The sequence below is a fragment of the Oncorhynchus tshawytscha genome, unplaced genomic scaffold (assembly GCF_018296145.1).
Source record: "Oncorhynchus tshawytscha isolate Ot180627B unplaced genomic scaffold, Otsh_v2.0 Un_contig_5351_pilon_pilon, whole genome shotgun sequence".
Lineage (NCBI taxonomy): Eukaryota > Metazoa > Chordata > Actinopteri > Salmoniformes > Salmonidae > Oncorhynchus > Oncorhynchus tshawytscha.
Window position 1 is genome coordinate 167,336 of NW_024609687.1, and position 17,664 is coordinate 184,999.

Here is a 17,664-nt window from a genome sequence, read left to right on the forward strand (position 1 = left end):
AGTCAGTACTTACAGACAGAGGTCGTTGGTGACTTACAGACAGAGTTATTACTAACAGACAGAGGTCGTTGGTGACTAGTTATTACTAACAGAGGTTGTTGGTGACTAGTTATTACTAACAGAGGTTGTTGGTGACTAGTTATTACTAACAGAGGTCGTTGGTGACTAGTTATTACTAACAGAGGTTGTTGGTGACTAGTCAGTACTTACAGACAGAGGTTGTTGGTGACTAGTTATTACTAACAGAGGTTGTTGGTGACTAGTTATTACTAACAGAGGTCGTTGGTGACTAGTTATTACTAACAGACAGAGGTCGTTGGTGACTAGTTATTACTAACAGAGGTTGTTGGTGACTAGTCATTACTAACAGACAGAGGTCGTTGGTGACTAGTTATTACTAACAGAGGTCGTTGGTGACTAGTCATTACTAACAGACAGAGGTCGTTGGTGACTAGTTATTACTAACAGAGGTTGTTGGTGACTAGTTATTACTAACAGAGGTCGTTGGTGACTAGTTATTACTAACAGAGGTCGTTGGTGACTAGTCAGTGACTAGTTTACAGGCATTACTAACAGGTCGTTGGTGACTAGTTATTACTAACAGAGGTCGTTGGTGACTAGTTACTTACTAACAGAGGTCGTTGGTGACTAGTCAGTACTTACAGACAGAGGTCGTTGGTGACTAGTTATTACTAACAGAGGTCGTTGGTGACTAGTTATTACTAACAGAGGTCGTTGGTGACTAGTTATTACTAACAGAGGTCGTTGGTGACTAGTCAGTACTTACAGACAGAGGTCGTTGGTGACTAGTTATTACTAACAGAGGTCGTTGGTGACTAGTTAGTACTTACTAACAGAGGTCGTTGGTGACTAGTTATTACTAACAGAGGTCGTTGGTGACTAGTCAGTACTTACAGACAGAGGTCGTTGGTGACTAGTTATTACTAACAGAGGTCGTTGGTGACTAGTTATTACTAACAGAGGTCGTTGGTGACTAGTCAGTACTTACAGACAGAGGTCGTTGGTGACTAGTTATTACTAACAGAGGTCGTTGGTGACTAGTTATTACTAACAGAGGTCGTTAGTGACTAGTCAGTACTTACAGACAGAGGTCGTTGGTGACTAGTTATTACTAACAGAGGTCGTTGGTGACTAGTTATTACTAACAGAGGTCGTTAGTGACTAGTCTAACAGGGACTTACAGACAGAGGTCGTTGGTGACTAGTTATTACTAACAGAGGTCGTTGGTGACTAGTTATTACTAACAGAGGTCGTTGGTGACTAGTTGGTGACTAGTTATTACTAACAGAGGTCGTTGGTGACTAGTCAGTACTTACAGACAGAGGTCGTTGGTGACTAGTTATTACTAACAGAGGTCGTTGGTGACTAGTTATTACTAACAGAGGTCGTTGGTGACTAGTTATTACTACACAGAGGTCGTTGGTGACTAGTCAGTACTAGTTATTACAGACAGAGGTCGTTGGTGACTAGTCAGTACTAACAGACAGAGGTCGTTGGTGACTAGTTATTACTAACAGACAGAGGTCGTTGGTGACTAGTTATTACTAACAGACAGAGGTCGTTGGTGACTAGTCAGTACTAACAGACAGAGGTCGTTGGTGACTAGTCAGTACTTACAGACAGAGGTTGTTGGTGACTAGTCAGTACTAACAGACAGAGGTCGTTGGTGACTAGTCAGTACTAACAGACAGAGGTCGTTGGTGACTAGTTATTACTAACAGACAGAGGTCGTTGGTGACTAGTTATTACTAACAGACAGAGGTCGTTGGTGACTAGTCGTCACTACTAACAGACAGAGGTCGTTGGTGACTAGTTATTACTAACAGACAGAGGTCGTTGGTGACTAGTTATTACTAACAGACAGAGGTCGTTGGTGACTAGTTATTACTAACAGACAGAGGTCGTTGGTGACTAGTTATTACTAACAGACAGAGGTCGTTGGTGACTAGTTATTACTAACAGACAGAGGTCGTTGGTGACTAGTTATTACTAACAGACAGAGGTCGTTGGTGACTAGTTATTACTAACAGACAGAGGTCGTTGGTGACTAGTCAGTACTTACAGACAGAGGTCGTTGGAGCAGCTAGCCATGTAAGACAGAGGACTGACAAACTCATGACAGCCTGTAAATGGTTCCTCCAGAAGCATTGCACACACCTCCTCCACTTTCTGTCACGGTGAAAACAAAGTAAGCACAAGGTCCAAGTTTACCTCACACAAACCCAGAACAGGAAATGAATCACACAAACCCAGAACAGGAAATGAATCACACAAACCCAGACAGGGAATTAATCACACAAACCCAGAACAGGAAAATAAAGAACACACACAGAGTTAGAGTAGTTCAATTTAGGATAATTAAATCTAAAAAAGTGTGTAAGATTCAAAAATGTCCTTTTTAAATAATTGTGGTCCCTCAGGTAGAGACTGAGAACCAAGCAGCGACTTGGCAGTTAGCAGCACCAGAGATGTCTTCTTAACACAATCACTACCTGTATGTGAGGGTTAAGGTCAGGGTTATTCACTACCTGTATGTGAGGGTTAAGGTCAGGGTTATTCACTACCTGTATGTGAGGGTTAAGGTCAGGGTTATTCACTACCTGTATGTGTATGGTTACTGGTTACTCGCCATTAGTATGTGTGGGTCAGGGTTACTCACCAGTAGTATGTGAGGGTCAGGGTTACTCACCAGTAGTATGTGAGGGTCAGGGTTACTCACCAGTAGTATGTGTGGGTCAGGGTTACTCACCAGTAGTATGTGTGGGTCAGGGTTACTCACCAGTAGTATGTGAGGGTCAGGGTTACTCACCAGTAGTATGTGTGGGTCAGGGTTACTCACCAGTAGTATGTGTGGGTCAGGGTTACTCACCAGTAGTATGTGTGGGTCAGGGTTACTCACCAGTAGTATGCGAGGGTCAGGGTTACTCACCAGTAGTATGTGAGGGTCAGGGTTAATCACCAGTAGTACGTGTGGGTCAGGGTTACTCACCAGTAGTATGTGTGGGTCAGGCTTACTCACCAGTAGTATGTGTGGGTCAGGGTTACTCACCAGTAGTATGTGTGGGTCAGGGTTACTCACCAGTAGTATGTGTGGGTCAGGGTTACTCACCAGTAGTATGTGTGGGTCAGGGTTACTCACCAGTAGTATGTGTGGGTCACGTGAGGCGCAGGGCGAGGGGAACATGAAGGGCACCATGGGACACCTGACCTGGTGAAGCTCCTCCTCCACCCAGCTGTTCCCAAACATGGACAGGTCCTCCGTCACCACACCTGTATGGGAAGACAGGCGGAGCACAGCCGGACGTTACCACCATTACAAGATGTTGTTCCAGCCCTACTTCTAACACACCTGATTGTAGCAGTAAGGTGCTCTTCAGTACCTTGACCACCTGATTGTAGCAGTAAGGTGCTCTTCAGTACCTTGACCACCTGATTGTAGCAGTAAGGTGCTCTTCAGGACCTTGACCACCTGATTGTAGCAGTATGGTGCTCTTCAGGACCTTGATCACCTGATTGTAGCATTAAGGTGCTCTTCAGGACCTTGACCACCTGATTGTAGCAGTAAGGTGCTCTTCAGGACCTTGACCACCTGATTGTAGCAGTATGGTGCTCTTCAGGACCTTGACCACCTGATTGTAGCAGTAAGGTGCTCTTCGGGACCTTGATCACCTGATTGTAGCAGGAGGTGCTCTTCAGTACCTTGACCACCTGATTGTCCTCTCTTTCTCTGTTCTTAGAAAGGTGCTCTTCAGTACCTTGACCACCTGATTCTTAGCAGTAAGGTGCTCTTCAGGACCTTGACCACCTGATTGTAGCAGTAAGGTGCTCTTCAGGACCTTGACCACCTGATTGTAGCAGTAAGGTGCTCTTCAGGACCTTGACCACCTGATTGTAGCAGTATGGTGCTCTTCAGGACCTTGACCACCTGATTGTAGCAGTAAGGTGCTCTTCAGGACCTTGATCAGCTGAATCAGGTGTGTTACAGCTGAGATGGAGCAAAAGCCTGCACCCCTGTGAGCTTTCCAGAGGGAGGGGCCACCGTTACCGGAACTGACCTGTGACTGTCCTCTCTTTCTCTGTTCTTACTGTAGCTGGTCTTCAGTCTCTCCTCTACTGTTCTCTCTTTCTCTATTCTAACCGTAGCTGGTCTTCAGTCCCTCCTCTACTGTTCTCTCTTTCTCTGTTCTTACTGTAGCTGGTCTTCAGTCCCTCCTCTACTGTTCTCTCTTTCTCTGTTCTTACTGTAGCTGGTCTTCAGTCCCTCCTCTACTGTTCTCTCTTTCTCTGTTCTTACTGTAGCTGGTCTTCAGTCCCTCCTGTTCTTACTGTAGCTGTCCTCCTCTACCTTTTCCTATTCTAACCGTAGCTGGTCTTCAGTCCCTCCTCTACTGTTCTCTCTTTCTCTGTTCTTACTGTAGCTGGTCTTCAGTCCCTCCTCTACTGTTCTCTCTTTCTCTGTTCTTACCGTAGCTGGTCTTCAGGTCATCCTGTACGTCTGCGTTGAAGTTGCCACACAGACCGCAGGTCCTGCCCACCCACTCTGGGCTCAGCTTGATGTAGACAGAGCCACTGTGTCCGTCCCAGGCCAGGGTGAAGCCATGTTGCTGGGTCACCAAGACATAGCGGGAGATCTTCTCCAGCTCCACGTCATGGATGTGGTGAGGCAGCTGGACACTGCATGGTGGGAGAAGGAGAGAAGGAGGAGAGGAGGATGGGAGGAGGAGAGGAGGGCAGGAGGAGGAGAGGAGAGGAGGACGGTAGGAGGAGAGAAGGAGGACGGGGGAAGAGGAGGAGAGGAGGACAGAAGGAGGAGAGAAGGATGGGAGGAGGGGATTAGGAGAGAAGGACGGGAGGAGGAGAGGAGGACGGGAGGAGGAGAGAAGTAGGGGAAGAGGAGAGGAGGAGGAGGAGGAGGAGGAGGTCCGGGGAGGAGGTGGAGAGGAGGACGGGGAGGAGGAGGAGAAGGAGGAGAGGAGGAGAGGAGGAGGAGAGGAGGAGAGGAGGATGGGAGTAGGAGAGAAGGAGAAGAGGAGGAGGAGAGGAGGAGGGGAGGAGAGGAGGAGGAGAGGAGGACGGGAGGAGGAGAGAGGAGGAGGAGAGGAGGAGGAGGAGGAGGAGAGGAGGAGGAGAGAGGAGGAGGGGAGGAGGAGAGGAGGAGGAGAGGAGGATGGGAGTAGGAGAGAAGGAGGAGAGGAGGAGGAGAGAAGGAGGGGAGGAGGAGAGGAGGACGGGAGGAGGAGAGAAGGATGGGAGGAGGAGAGGAGGGCGGGAGGAGGTGGGAGAGGAGGACGAAGAGAGAAGGAGGAGAGGAGGACGGGAGGAGGAGAGAAGGATGGGAGGAGGAGAGGAGGGCGGGAGGAGGTGGAGAGGAGGACGAAGAGAGAAGGAGGAGAGGAGGACGGGAGGAGGTGGAGAGGAGGACGAAGAGAGAAGGAGGAGAGGAGGATGGGAAGAGGAGAGAAGGAGGAGAGGAGGACAGGAGGAGGAGAGGAGGGGAGGAGGAGAGGAGGAGGAGAGGAGGATGGGAGTAGGGAGAGAAGGAGGAGAGGAGGAGAGAAGGAGGGGGAGGAGGAGAGGAGGAGAGGAGGACGGGGGAGGAGGAGAGAAGGAGGAGAGGAGGAGGAGGAGGAGGAGAGGAGGAGGAGAGAAGGAGGGGAGGAGGAGGAGAGGAGGAGGAGAGGAGGATGGGAGTAGGAGAGAAGGAGGAGAGGAGGAGAGAAGGAGGGAGGAGGAGAGGAGGACGGGAGGAGGAGAGAAGGATGGGAGGAGGAGAGGAGGGCAGGAGGAGGTGGAGAGGAGGACGAAGAGAGAAGGAGGAGAGGAGGACGGGAGGAGGTGGAGAGGAGGACGAAGAGAGAAGGAGGAGAGGAGGATGGGAAGAGGAGAGAAGGAGGAGAGGAGGACAGGAGGAGGAGAGGAGGGGAGGAGGAGAGGAGGAGGAGAGGAGGATGGGAGTAGGAGAGAAGGAGGAGAGGAGGATGGGAGGAGGAGAGGATGAGAGGAGGAGGAGAGGAGAGGTCAAATCAGTCAACCAGGGTTCACTAAGTGTGTACAGTCGTGGCCAAAATTTTTGAGAATGGCACAAATATTTATTTTCACAACATTTTCTGCTTCAGTGTCTTTAGATATTTTTGTCAGATGTTACCATGGAATACTGAAGTATAATTACAAGCATTTCATAAGTGTCAAAGGCTTTTATTGACAATTACATGAAGTTGATGCATGGAGTCAATATTTGCAGTGTTGACCCTTCTTTTTCAAGATCTCTGCAATCCGCCCTGGCATGCTGTCAATTAACTTCTGAGCCACATCCTGACTGATGGCAGCCCATTCTTGCATAATCAATGTTTGGAGTTTGTCAGAATTTGTTGGGTTTTGTTTGTCCACCCGCCTCTTGAGGATTGACCACAAGTTCTCAATGGGATTAAGGTCTAGGGAGTTTCCTGGCCATGGACCCAAAATATCGATGTTTTGTTCTCCGAGACACTTAGTTATCACTTTTGCCTCATGGCAAGGTGCTCCATCATGCTGGAAAAGGCATTGTTCGTCACCAAACTGTTCCTGGATGGTTGGGAGAAGTTGATGTGTTGGTACCATTCTTTATTCATGACTGTGTTCTTAGGCAAAATTGTGAGTGAGCCCACTCCCTTGGCTGAGAAGCAACCCCACACATGAATGGTCTCAGGATGCTTTACTGTTGGCATGACACAGGACTGATGGTAGCGCTCACCTTGTATTCTCCGGACAAGCTTTTTTCTGGATGCCCCAAACAATCGGAAAGGGGATTCATCAGAGAAAATGACTTTACCCCAGTCCTCAGCAGTCCAATCCCTGTACCTTTTGCAGAATATCAGTCTGTCCCTGATGGCTTCTTTGCTGCCGTTCTTGACACCAGGCCATCCTCCAAAAGTCTTTGCCTCACTGTGCGTGCAGATGCCTGCCTGCTGCCATTCCTGAGCAAGCTCTGTACTGGTGGTGCCCCGATCCCGCAGTTGAATCAACTTTAGGAGACGGTCCTGGCGCTTGCTGGTTTTCTTGGGCGCCCTGAAGCCTTCTTCACAAGAATTGAACCGCTCTCCTTGAAGTTCTTGATTATCCGATAAGTGGTTGATTTAGGTGCAATCTTACTGGCAGCAATATCCTTGCCTGTGAAGCGCTTTTTGTGCATAGAAATAATGACGGCACGTATTTCCTTGCAGGTAACCATGGATGACAGAGGAAGAACAATGATTCCAAGCACCACCCTCCTTTTGAAGCTTCCAGTCTATTCAAACTCAATCAGCATGACAGAGTGATCTCCAGCCTTGTCCTCGTCAACACACACCTGTGTTAACGAGAGAATCACTGACATGATGTCAGCTGGTCCTTTTGTGGCAGGGCTGAAATGCAGTGGAAATGTTTTTGGGTGGATTCAGTTCATTTGCATGGCAAAGAGGGACTTTGCAATTAATTGCAATTAATCTAATCACACTTCATAACATTCTGGAGTTTATGCAATTTGCCATCATACAAACAGAGGCAGCAGATTTGTGAAAATTTATTTTTGTGTCATTCTCAAAACTTTTGGCCACGATTGTAGGTCTTTCATTCACTCTTATTCTGGACCTCAATTAGTTGAGACAGACCAGGAGTTGGACACCTGAAAGCCTGCACACCCACTACCTCTCTTCCAGTTCGGGTCAAGACCAAGACTGGGAGAGGGGCGAGGGGTCCGAGACCAAGTTGTCACAGTTTCTGTTCGATTTGATTGGTTCCCGCTGGAGGGCACTTTCACCTTGTTTTCTAGTTTCCACGGTTACCCTGATCATTACTTATTGGTTTCACCTGTGGTTAATTACCTTCTCTGTTCACCTGGTTGCCTTGCTGTTTAGGTTCCTCTGTTGTCCTGTATCTGTGCTTAGGTCTCGTGTTTTGTTTAGTTTACTCTTGTGCTTTTGCCTTGTTTTCCGTCAAGACTTGAAGTAAAAGATCTGGATGTACCCTTATCTCTGCTTGCTGTGTTTCACTGCGTCTGGGTTCGAGTTCGAACCAGCATTATTGTAACACAAGTCAAGAACGATGCAAGTCCAATTTCAAGACCACGGTTGTAAATGTGTCAAATCACCATGATATCAAGATCTCAAAATGTCCAGTATTTCTGTGGTCATATTTCAGAAGAACAAATGGACTCTTTAGATATTCCGAATGGTGATGAAATGGATGCTGAGGACAAACAGAGAGACACTCTACACATAATCACTAACCCACTGATTTAATTTGATTTGAAACAGGTCTATAACAGATGAAAAGACTTAAGTAGATTCCATCTCCCCCCCTGGTCTCCTCTTACTAAATAGAGCTGTGAAACAATGTCTTATCGACCAGCAAATCAAGGACATTCTGACCACCGCCATAATGTTTGAGGATATTTTTCAACAACAGTGAAGGACAGTAATGAGTAAAGTAGAAAGTTATGAGTTATGAGTAAAGTAGAAAGCCCAGGCAGGTTTTAATAGTTGATGAGATATTATGACAGGAGTGTGGATATTTGGCCATGGCGAAGAGGTTTTATGGGCCGACTGAATGAGAGCTGGTAATTATATGATTTTCACTCCGGTGGCTCGGGTTGGACTCGGCAAGAAATTACGAGAACTCGTTGTCCAAGACCGAGTAAAAACACAGAGACAAGACCTCAATATGTTGTCTGGAGACCAGACTCACGACAACACTGCCTGAGTTATATGGACACAACGGGACAAGACCTCAATATGTTGTCTGGGGACCAGACTCATTACAACACATTGTGATGTCACAACGGAGACCAGACTCACTATAACACATTGTGATGTCACAACGGAGACCAGACTCACTATAACACATTGTGATGTCACAACGGAGACCAGACTCACTACAACACATTGTGATGTCACAACGGAGACCAGACTCATTACAACACATTGTGATGTCACAATGGAGACCAGACTCATTACAACACATTGTGATGTCACAACGGAGACCAGACTCATTACAACACATTGTGATGTCACAACGGAGACCAGACTCATTACAACACATTGTGATGTCACAACGGAGACCAGACTCACTATAACACATTGTGATGTCACAACGGAGACCAGACTCATTACAGACATTGTGATGTCACAACGGAGACCAGACTCACTATAACACATTGTGATGTCACAACGGAGACCAGACTCACTACAACACATTGTGATGTCACAACGGAGACCAGACTCATTACAACACATTGTGATGTCACAACGGAGACCAGACTCACTATAACACATTGTGATGTCACAACGGAGACCAGACTCATTACAACACATTGTGATGTCACAACGGAGACCAGACTCACTATAACACATTGTGATGTCACAACGGAGACCAGACTCACTATAACACATTGTGATGTCACAACGGAGAACAGACTCACTACAACACATTGTGATGTCACAACGGAGACCAGACTCACTATAACACATTGTGATGTCACAACGGAGACCAGACTCACTATAACACATTGTGATGTCACAACGGAGACCAGACTCACTATAACACATTGTGATGTCACAACGGAGACCAGACTCACTATAACACATTGTGATGTCACAACGGAGAACAGACTCACTACAACACATTGTGATGTCACAACGGAGACCAGACTCACTATAACACATTGTGATGTCACAACGGAGACCAGACTCATTACAACACATTGTGATGTCACAACGGAGACCAGACTCACTACAACACATTGTGATGTCACAACGGAGACCAGACTCATTACAACACATTGTGATGTCACAACGGAGACCAGACTCACTATAACACATTGTGATGTCACAACAGAGACCAGACTCATTACAGACATTGTGATGTCACAACGGAGACCAGACTCATTACAACACATTGTGATGTCACAACAGAGACCAGACTCATTACAACACATTGTGATGTCACAACGGAGACCAGACTCACTATAACACATTGTGATGTCACAACGGAGACCAGACTCACTACAACACATTGTGATGTCACAACGGAGACCAGACTCATTACAACACATTGTGATGTCACAACGGAGACCAGACTCACTACAACACATTGTGATGTCACAACGGAGACCAGACTCATTACAACACATTGTGATGTCACAACGGAGACCAGACTCATTACAACACATTGTGATGTCAAAACGGAGACCAGACTCACTATAACACATTGTGATGTCACAACGGAGACCAGACTCATTACAACACATTGTGATGTCACAACGGAGAGCACTTCATTTTAACACCTTTCTCAGCTCTTATTTTACATCTGCTTATAAAACATTTATTAAACAAACCTGTAATCAATCAATCAACCAATCAATCAGTCGATCAAATCAATCGATTACCTCTGTCCCTTGAAGGTAACTTTGGACCTGTGCAACCTGATCTCTCCTTCCCAGGGCAGGAAGAGACTAACTGACCGCGTGCAGGAGTAGGGAGACGAGCGGCAGTCTGGGTCATTGTGGACCTGTAAAATCAACAGAATAGACTGTTTATTCATTTATAAAACATTTTAGTTAGTTAGTTGATAATAACAAATAAGTAAATACAATAAATAAAATACAGAGACATTTAGATCAACGATATCGCTACCGTACACAACATGAACCGAGAAACAAGTGACCAGACCGAACAAGACCAACAGTCCCCCCTCCCCAACCCCACAACTCCAGAAACGTAAAACCCCAGGGCATTCCCAAATCATATGGAGAACATGTACCAGGAGCCCCCCTGAGGGCACAGTGAGCAATTTGGGGATTGTCTAGCTTTCATCTTGAATGGTTAGTGTGGGGTGCAGTTCAATTCTACGGGGGTTGCTCGATTCGATTCATATGTTGGACCAAACTCTGGTCCAACAGGTCCCAGTACGACACACGGAGAGGCCTCTCTCCCATGAGGCACGAGGGATTGGTTTATCAGTCATTTTAAACAGCAGATCATTACATTTTGAGACCAGTCCCTGTTTACTACTATGAATAAATAATGAGTGGATTGGATGGATACACCGCTGTGCCACCCCCCAGGGGACTCCATACGCCCACAAAGCAGAACGCAGCTAAAGTCAAAGGAAAAGGACGTTCCAGGTGCAGTTGTTTCTTATTCTAGTTTTCTCCTGGAGCGACTTCCTCTCTGTTACTCAGCTTGTTTTTTAGGAACAAAGTCGAGGTTTGTTGTGGACGGTTGAGATGCATTGTGGGTAATTGCAGTAGCCTAACGGTAATTGACATAAATTAGTCCAGTAATGAGATGGCTTTCAGTTAATCTTCAGAGCAAATATTACCCCGAGGCCAAGACTGTACTCTTCTACTCTAAGACTGTACTGAGAACCGCCAACCCTTGGAAACACTGTGAGATGAAGAGCAGCTCTGGGAAATGATACTCATGGGGAGTGGAAATCCTTGCTAGCCGATGATGAATAAAATCACTGATATTCAGCATTTCAGTCAATAAGAATTGAAAATCAAATTGTTTTATTTCATACAAAGCACTCACTGTTGAAGCCAAGGTGAGCCTTCCATATCAAGTCATAGTCCCCACATTTCCTTTAAAGCCAAGGTGAGCCTTCCATATCAGGCCATAGTCCCCACATTTCCTTTAAAGCCAAGGTGAGCCTTCCATATCAGGTCATAGTCCCCACATTTCCTTTAAAGCCAAGTTGAGCCTTCCATATCAGGCCATAGCCCCCACATTTCCTTTCCAACCCTGTATTCTTTATACACTACTAGACCAGATATGGATCTGTGATATGCTACTGAGAGTCGTGCTCTATGCTGGTTAACATGCAGCGACATTACCTGTATGAGAATGCTGGCCTGGCTGGTGTCTTCACAGTCTCTCAGCAGAGTGTAGGTACATCTCCCAGGAAAGTGATAGTACAGCCCATCAAACGTCTCGTAGTTATACTGGCCCCACGACCGACACGCCATCTCCCTCTCAAATCCTGGGTTAGGAACTGGACAGACAGACAGACAGACAGACAGACAGACAGACAGACAGACAGACAGACAGACAGACAGACAGACAGGCAGACAGGCAGACAGACAGACAGACAGACAGACAGACAGACAGACAGACAGACAGACAGACAGACAGACAGACAGACAGACAGACAGACAGACAGACAGAGACAGTTGGAGGGTGAATGGGGAATTTGTTGGTACAACAGTCCATACAATTCCCAATGAATGCTGTCTGTCATCCCTCACTTCAACCATCTGTACCCTACTCCAGATGAAGCTCTGGATAGAAGACTGTAACCTGTTTGGCATCGTGTTCCAGTAGCTTGGTATAAACTGCAGTCACATGACTCAGGATGGACACACTGACCTCCATTCAGACAAGGAAACGAACAGGGATCTGAAACACAATCACATTCAGTGTCATACAGAAGTTATACACCTTTATACACCAAATACACTAACTCTACAGAGAGTTTTATTTCCATGAAGATATTGAAGATTATTTGATGAATTCTCAAATGATAGCAATATAAAGCCCTTCTTAACCAAATATTTCAACAATCCCACAGTAGACTGAAGCCAGCGTTGTGCTGTACCACAGACTGTGTTGCCTGTTCAAGATCAAATACCTGGAAAGTCACAACTTTCCATGACGGCAACTTTGGAGAAAGTCCCCACCTCCACCTTCCTCCCTTCCCCTCCGTTCCGTTCATCCCTTTCTCCTTCTCTTCTTCTCCTTCTTCTACCTGACCTTTACATCAGTTCTTCCTCCCTCCCCCTCTGTTCATCCCTTTCTCCTTCTCTTCTTCTCCTTCTTCTTCTACCTGACCTTTATATCAGTTCTTCTTCTACCTGACCTTTATACCAGTTCTTCTTCTTCTACCTGACCTTTATATCAGTTCTTCTTCTACCTGACCTTTATATCAGTTCTTCTTCTACCTGACCTTTATACCAGTTCTTCTTCTTCTACCTGACCTTTATATCAGTTCTTCTTCTACCTGACCTTTATACCAGTTCTTCTTCTTCTACCTGACCTTTATATCAGTTCTTCTTCTACCTGACCTTTATATCAGTTCTTCCTCCACCTGACCTTTATATCAGAGCTAAGCCTGAGTGGCTAGCACCTAGGGCTGCAGCTCCTCATCTCATCTTGCCCTGGCAACATATGTGGTCTGAGGAGGGATGCAAAGAGGGACAGATGGAGAGTGGTGGTAGGACCTGACCCTGTTAACCTGTTAACCCAGCCGTATTATAGACGTACACATTAGAGACCCCCTTAGACTAAGCTGGGCTGGACAAAAGGGGCTCCGCCTCACCTCTCTTAGTGTCTGTTGTAGAGAGGTGACTCAGGCCAGACAGAGGGGGTAATTGTTCTTGGAAAAGATGGGAAGTTTGGGAGAGGGATGTTAACCTTGCACATTTACATTCAAACATCCTACGGTGTTTACACAATCTCTTCTGTCCATAAATGGCTTTTCCCACCTAACATACAGTGGCCTACCTGTTGGCCTACGCAGGCCTACTGATGACCTCAGTGCTTCCTTTGAGTCTGAAGATGAATCGACTACAGTTGTGTTGAAGTAGTGGACTGAAGATCTGCCAACTGAAGATGACTTGACGGATGATTGGTTGACGGACGAAGAGTTGGATGAAGATGAGTGAACTGAAGAGACGTTGGTTGACGTGTTGGCTAGTGATGCGTTGGTTGCTAATGTATCTGCAGTTCTATGAAGTTCCTTTGGGGAAAGATTTGAAAAGAAAGAACAATTAAATACAATAGAATTATATGCAACATTCACTCAGAAGAGACAGTCATTTAATCCTATAGCTGTATGAGCCTGTCCTGACTTGACCAGAGTCCTGCTCGCCAGACTCAGCAGCTGTCTGTAAGAGTCTAGTCCTGACTTGACCAGAGTCCTGCTCGCCAGACTCAGCAGCTGTCTGAAGATTCTAGTCCTGACTTGACCAGAGTCCTGCTCGCCAGACTCAGCAAAAGATCCTGAGCAAGTCCTGCTCGCCAGACTAAAGTCCTCTTGACCAGAGTCCTTCGCCAGACTCAGCAGCTGTCTGAAAGAGTCTAGTCCTGACTTGACCAGAGTCCTGCTCGCCAGACTCAGCAGCTGTCTGAAAGAGTCTAGTCCTGACTTGACCAGAGTCCTGCTCGCCAGACTCAGCAGCTGTCCAAGAGTCTAGTCCTGACTTGACCAGAGTCCTGCTCGCCAGTCAGCAGCTGTCTGAAAGAGTCTAGTCCTGACTTGACCAGAGTCCTGCTCGAGACTCAGCAGCTGTCTGAAAGAGTCTAGTCCTGACTTGACCAGAGTCCTGCTCTACCAGACTCAGCAGCTGTCTGTAAGAGTCTAGTCCTGACTTGACCAGAGTCCCCTCGCCAGACTCAGCAGCTGTCTGTAAGAGTCTAGTCCCCTTGACCAGAGTCCTGCTCGCCAGACTCAGCAGCTGTCTGAAAGAGTCTAGTCTTGACCAGAGTCCTGCTCGCCAGACTCAGCAGCTGTCTGAAAGAGTCTAGTCCTGACTTGACCGGAGTCCTGCTCGCCAGACTCAGCAGCTGTCTGTAAGAGTCTAGTCCTGACTTGACCAGAGTCCTGCTCGCCAGACTCAGCAGCTGTCTGAAAGAGTCTAGTCCTGACTTGACCAGAGTCCTGCTCGCCAGACTCAGCAGCTGTCTGAAAGAGTCTAGTCCTGACTTGACCAGAGTCCTGCTCGCCAGACTCAGCAGCTGTCTGAAAGAGTCTAGTCCTGACTTGACCAGAGTCCTGCTCGCCAGACTCAGCAGCTGTCTGTAAGAGTCAGTCCTGACTTGACCAGAGTCCTGCTCGCCAGACTCAGCAGCTGTCTAAGAGTCTAGTCTGACTTGACCAGAGTCCTGCTTAGACTCAGCAGCTGTCTGAAAGAGTCTAGTCCTGACTTGACCAGAGTCCTGCTCGCCAGACTCAGCAGCTGTCTGAAAGAGTCTAGTCCTGACTTGACCGGAGTCCTGCTCGCCAGACTCAGCAGCTGTCTGAAAGAGTCTAGTCCTGACTTGACCAGAGTCCTGCTCGCCAGACTCAGCAGCTGTCTGTAAGAGTCTAGTCCTGACTTGACCAGAGTCCTGCTCGCCAGACTCAGCAGCTGTCTGAAAGAGTCTAGTCCTGACTTGACCAGAGTCCTGCTCGCCAGACTCAGCAGCTGTCTGAAAGAGTCTAGTCCTGACTTGACCAGAGTCCTGCTCGCCAGACTCAGCAGCTGTCTGTAAGAGTCTAGTCCTGACTTGACCAGAGTCCTGCTCGCCAGACTCAGCAGCTGTCTGTAAGAGTCTAGTCCTGACTTGACCAGAGTCCTGCTCGCCAGACTCAGCAGCTGTCTGAAAGAGTCTAGTCCTGACTTGACCAGAGTCCTGCTCTCCAGACTCAGCAGCTGTCTGAAAGAGTCTGGAAAGTCCTGACTTGACCAGAGTCCTGCTCTCCAGACTCAGCAGCTGTCTGAAAGAGTCTAGTCCTGACTTGACCAGAGTCCTGCTCTCCAGACTCAGCAGCTGTCTGAAAGAGTCTAGTCCTGACTTGACCAGAGTCCTGCTCGCCAGACTCAGCAGCTGTCTGAAAGAGTCTAGTCCTGACTTGACCAGAGTCCTGCTCGCCAGACTCAGCAGCTGTCTGAAAGAGTCTAGTCCTGACTTGACCAGAGTCCTGCTCTCCAGACTCAGCAGCTGTCTGAAAGAGTCTAGTCCTGACTTGACCAGAGTCCTGCTCTCCAGACTCAGCAGCTGCTGAAAGAGTCTAGTCCTGACTTGACCAGAGTCCTGCTCGCCAGACTCAGCAGCTGTCTGAAAGAGTCTAGTCCTGACTTGACCAGAGTCCTGCTCTCCAGACTCAGCAGCTGTCTGAAAGAGTCAGTCCTGACTTGAGTCCTGCTAGTGCCAGACTCAGCAGAGTCTAGTCCTGACTTGACCAGAGTCCTTCCAGACTCAGCAGCTGTCTGAAAGAGTCTAGTCCTGACTTGACCAGAGTCCTGCTCGCCAGACTCAGCAGCTGTCTGAAAGAGTCTAGTCCTGACTTGACCAGAGTCCTGCTCGCCAGACTCAGCAGCTGTCTGTAAGAGTCTAGTCCTGACTTGACCAGAGTCCTGCTCGCCAGACTCAGCAGCTGTCTGTAAGAGTCTAGTCCTGACTTGACCAGAGTCCTGCTCGCCAGACTCAGCAGCTGTCTGTAAGAGTCTAGTCCTGACTTGACCAGAGTCCTGCTCTCCAGACTCAGCAGCTGTCTGAAAGAGTCTAGTCCTGACTTGACCAGAGTCCTGCTCTCCAGACTCAGCAGCTGTCTGTAAGAGTCTAGTCCTGACTTGACCAGAGTCCTGCTCTCCAGACTCAGCAGCTGTCTGAAAGAGTCTAGTCCTGACTTGACCAGAGTCCTGCTCGCCAGACTCAGCAGCTGTCTGAAAGAGTCTAGTCCTGACTTGACCAGAGTCCTGCTCGCCAGACTCAGCAGCTGTCTGAAAGAGTCTAGTCCTGACTTGACCAGAGTCCTGCTCGCCAGACTCAGCAGCTGTCTGAAAGAGTCTAGTCCTGACTTGACCAGAGTCCTGCTCGCCAGACTCAGCAGCTGTCTGAAAGAGTCTAGTCCTGACTTGACCAGAGTCCTGCTCGCCAGACTCAGCAGCTGTCTGAAAGAGTCTAGTCCTGACTTGACCAGAGTCCTGCTCTCCAGACTCAGCAGCTGTCTGCCAAAGAGTCTAGTCCTGACTTGACCAGAGTCCTGCTCGCCAGACTCAGCAGCTGTCTGAAAGAGTCTAGTCCTGACTTGACCAGAGTCCTGCTCTCCAGACTCAGCAGCTGTCTGAAAGAGTCTAGTCCTGACTTGACCAGAGTCCTGCTCGCCAGACTCAGCAGCTGTCTGAAAGAGTCTAGTCCTGAGTCCTTGACTCCAGCTGTCTGAAAGAGAGTCCTGCTCGCCAGACTCAGCAGCTGTCTGAAAGAGTCTAGTCCTGACTTGACCAGAGTCCTGCTCGCCAGACTCAGCAGCTGTCTGAAAGAGTCTAGTCCTGACTTGACCAGAGTCCTGCTCGCCAGACTCAGCAGCTGTCTGAAAGAGTCTAGTCCTGACTTGACCAGAGTCCTGCTCTCCAGACTCAGCAGCTGTCTGAAAGAGTCTAGTCCTGACTTGACCAGAGTCCTGCTCGCCAGACTCAGCAGCTGTCTGAAAGAGTCTAGTCCTGACTTGACCAGAGTCCTGCTCTCCAGACTCAGCAGCTGTCTGAAAGAGTCTAGTCCTGACTTGACCAGAGTCCTGCTCGCCAGACTCAGCAGCTGTCTGAAAGAGTCTAGTCCTGACTTGACCAGAGTCCTGCTCGCCAGACTCAGCAGCTGTCTGAAAGAGTCTAGTCCTGACTTGACCAGAGTCCTGCTCGCCAGACTCAGCAGCTGTCTGAAAGAGTCTAGTCCTGACTTGACCAGAGTCCTGCTCGCCAGACTCAGCAGCTGTCTGAAAGAGTCTAGTCCTGACTTGACCAGAGTCCTGCTCTCCAGACTCAGCAGCTGTCTGAAAGAGTCTAGTCCTGACTTGACCAGAGTCCTGCTCGCCAGACTCAGCAGCTGTCTGAAAGAGAGTCTAGTCCCTGACTTGACCAGAGTCCTGCTCGCC

The 17,664-nt window shown here is 48.0% G+C and overlaps 1 protein-coding gene across 1 annotated transcript in view; it reads right to left on the bottom strand.

Moving 5' to 3' along the window:
* Positions 1-17,664, bottom strand: part of otog (otogelin) — a 121,587-nt gene that overhangs the window by 98,725 nt on the left and 5,198 nt on the right. The window contains exons 2-6 of the mRNA XM_042316955.1: positions 12,333-12,431; positions 11,870-12,027; positions 10,421-10,542; positions 4,487-4,695; positions 3,161-3,291 (exon numbers count right to left, since the gene is read on the bottom strand). Coding sequence (XP_042172889.1) covers positions 3,161-3,291; positions 4,487-4,695; positions 10,421-10,542; positions 11,870-12,027; positions 12,333-12,431 — 719 coding nt within the window. The remainder of the gene's footprint in view (positions 1-3,160; positions 3,292-4,486; positions 4,696-10,420; positions 10,543-11,869; positions 12,028-12,332; positions 12,432-17,664) is intronic.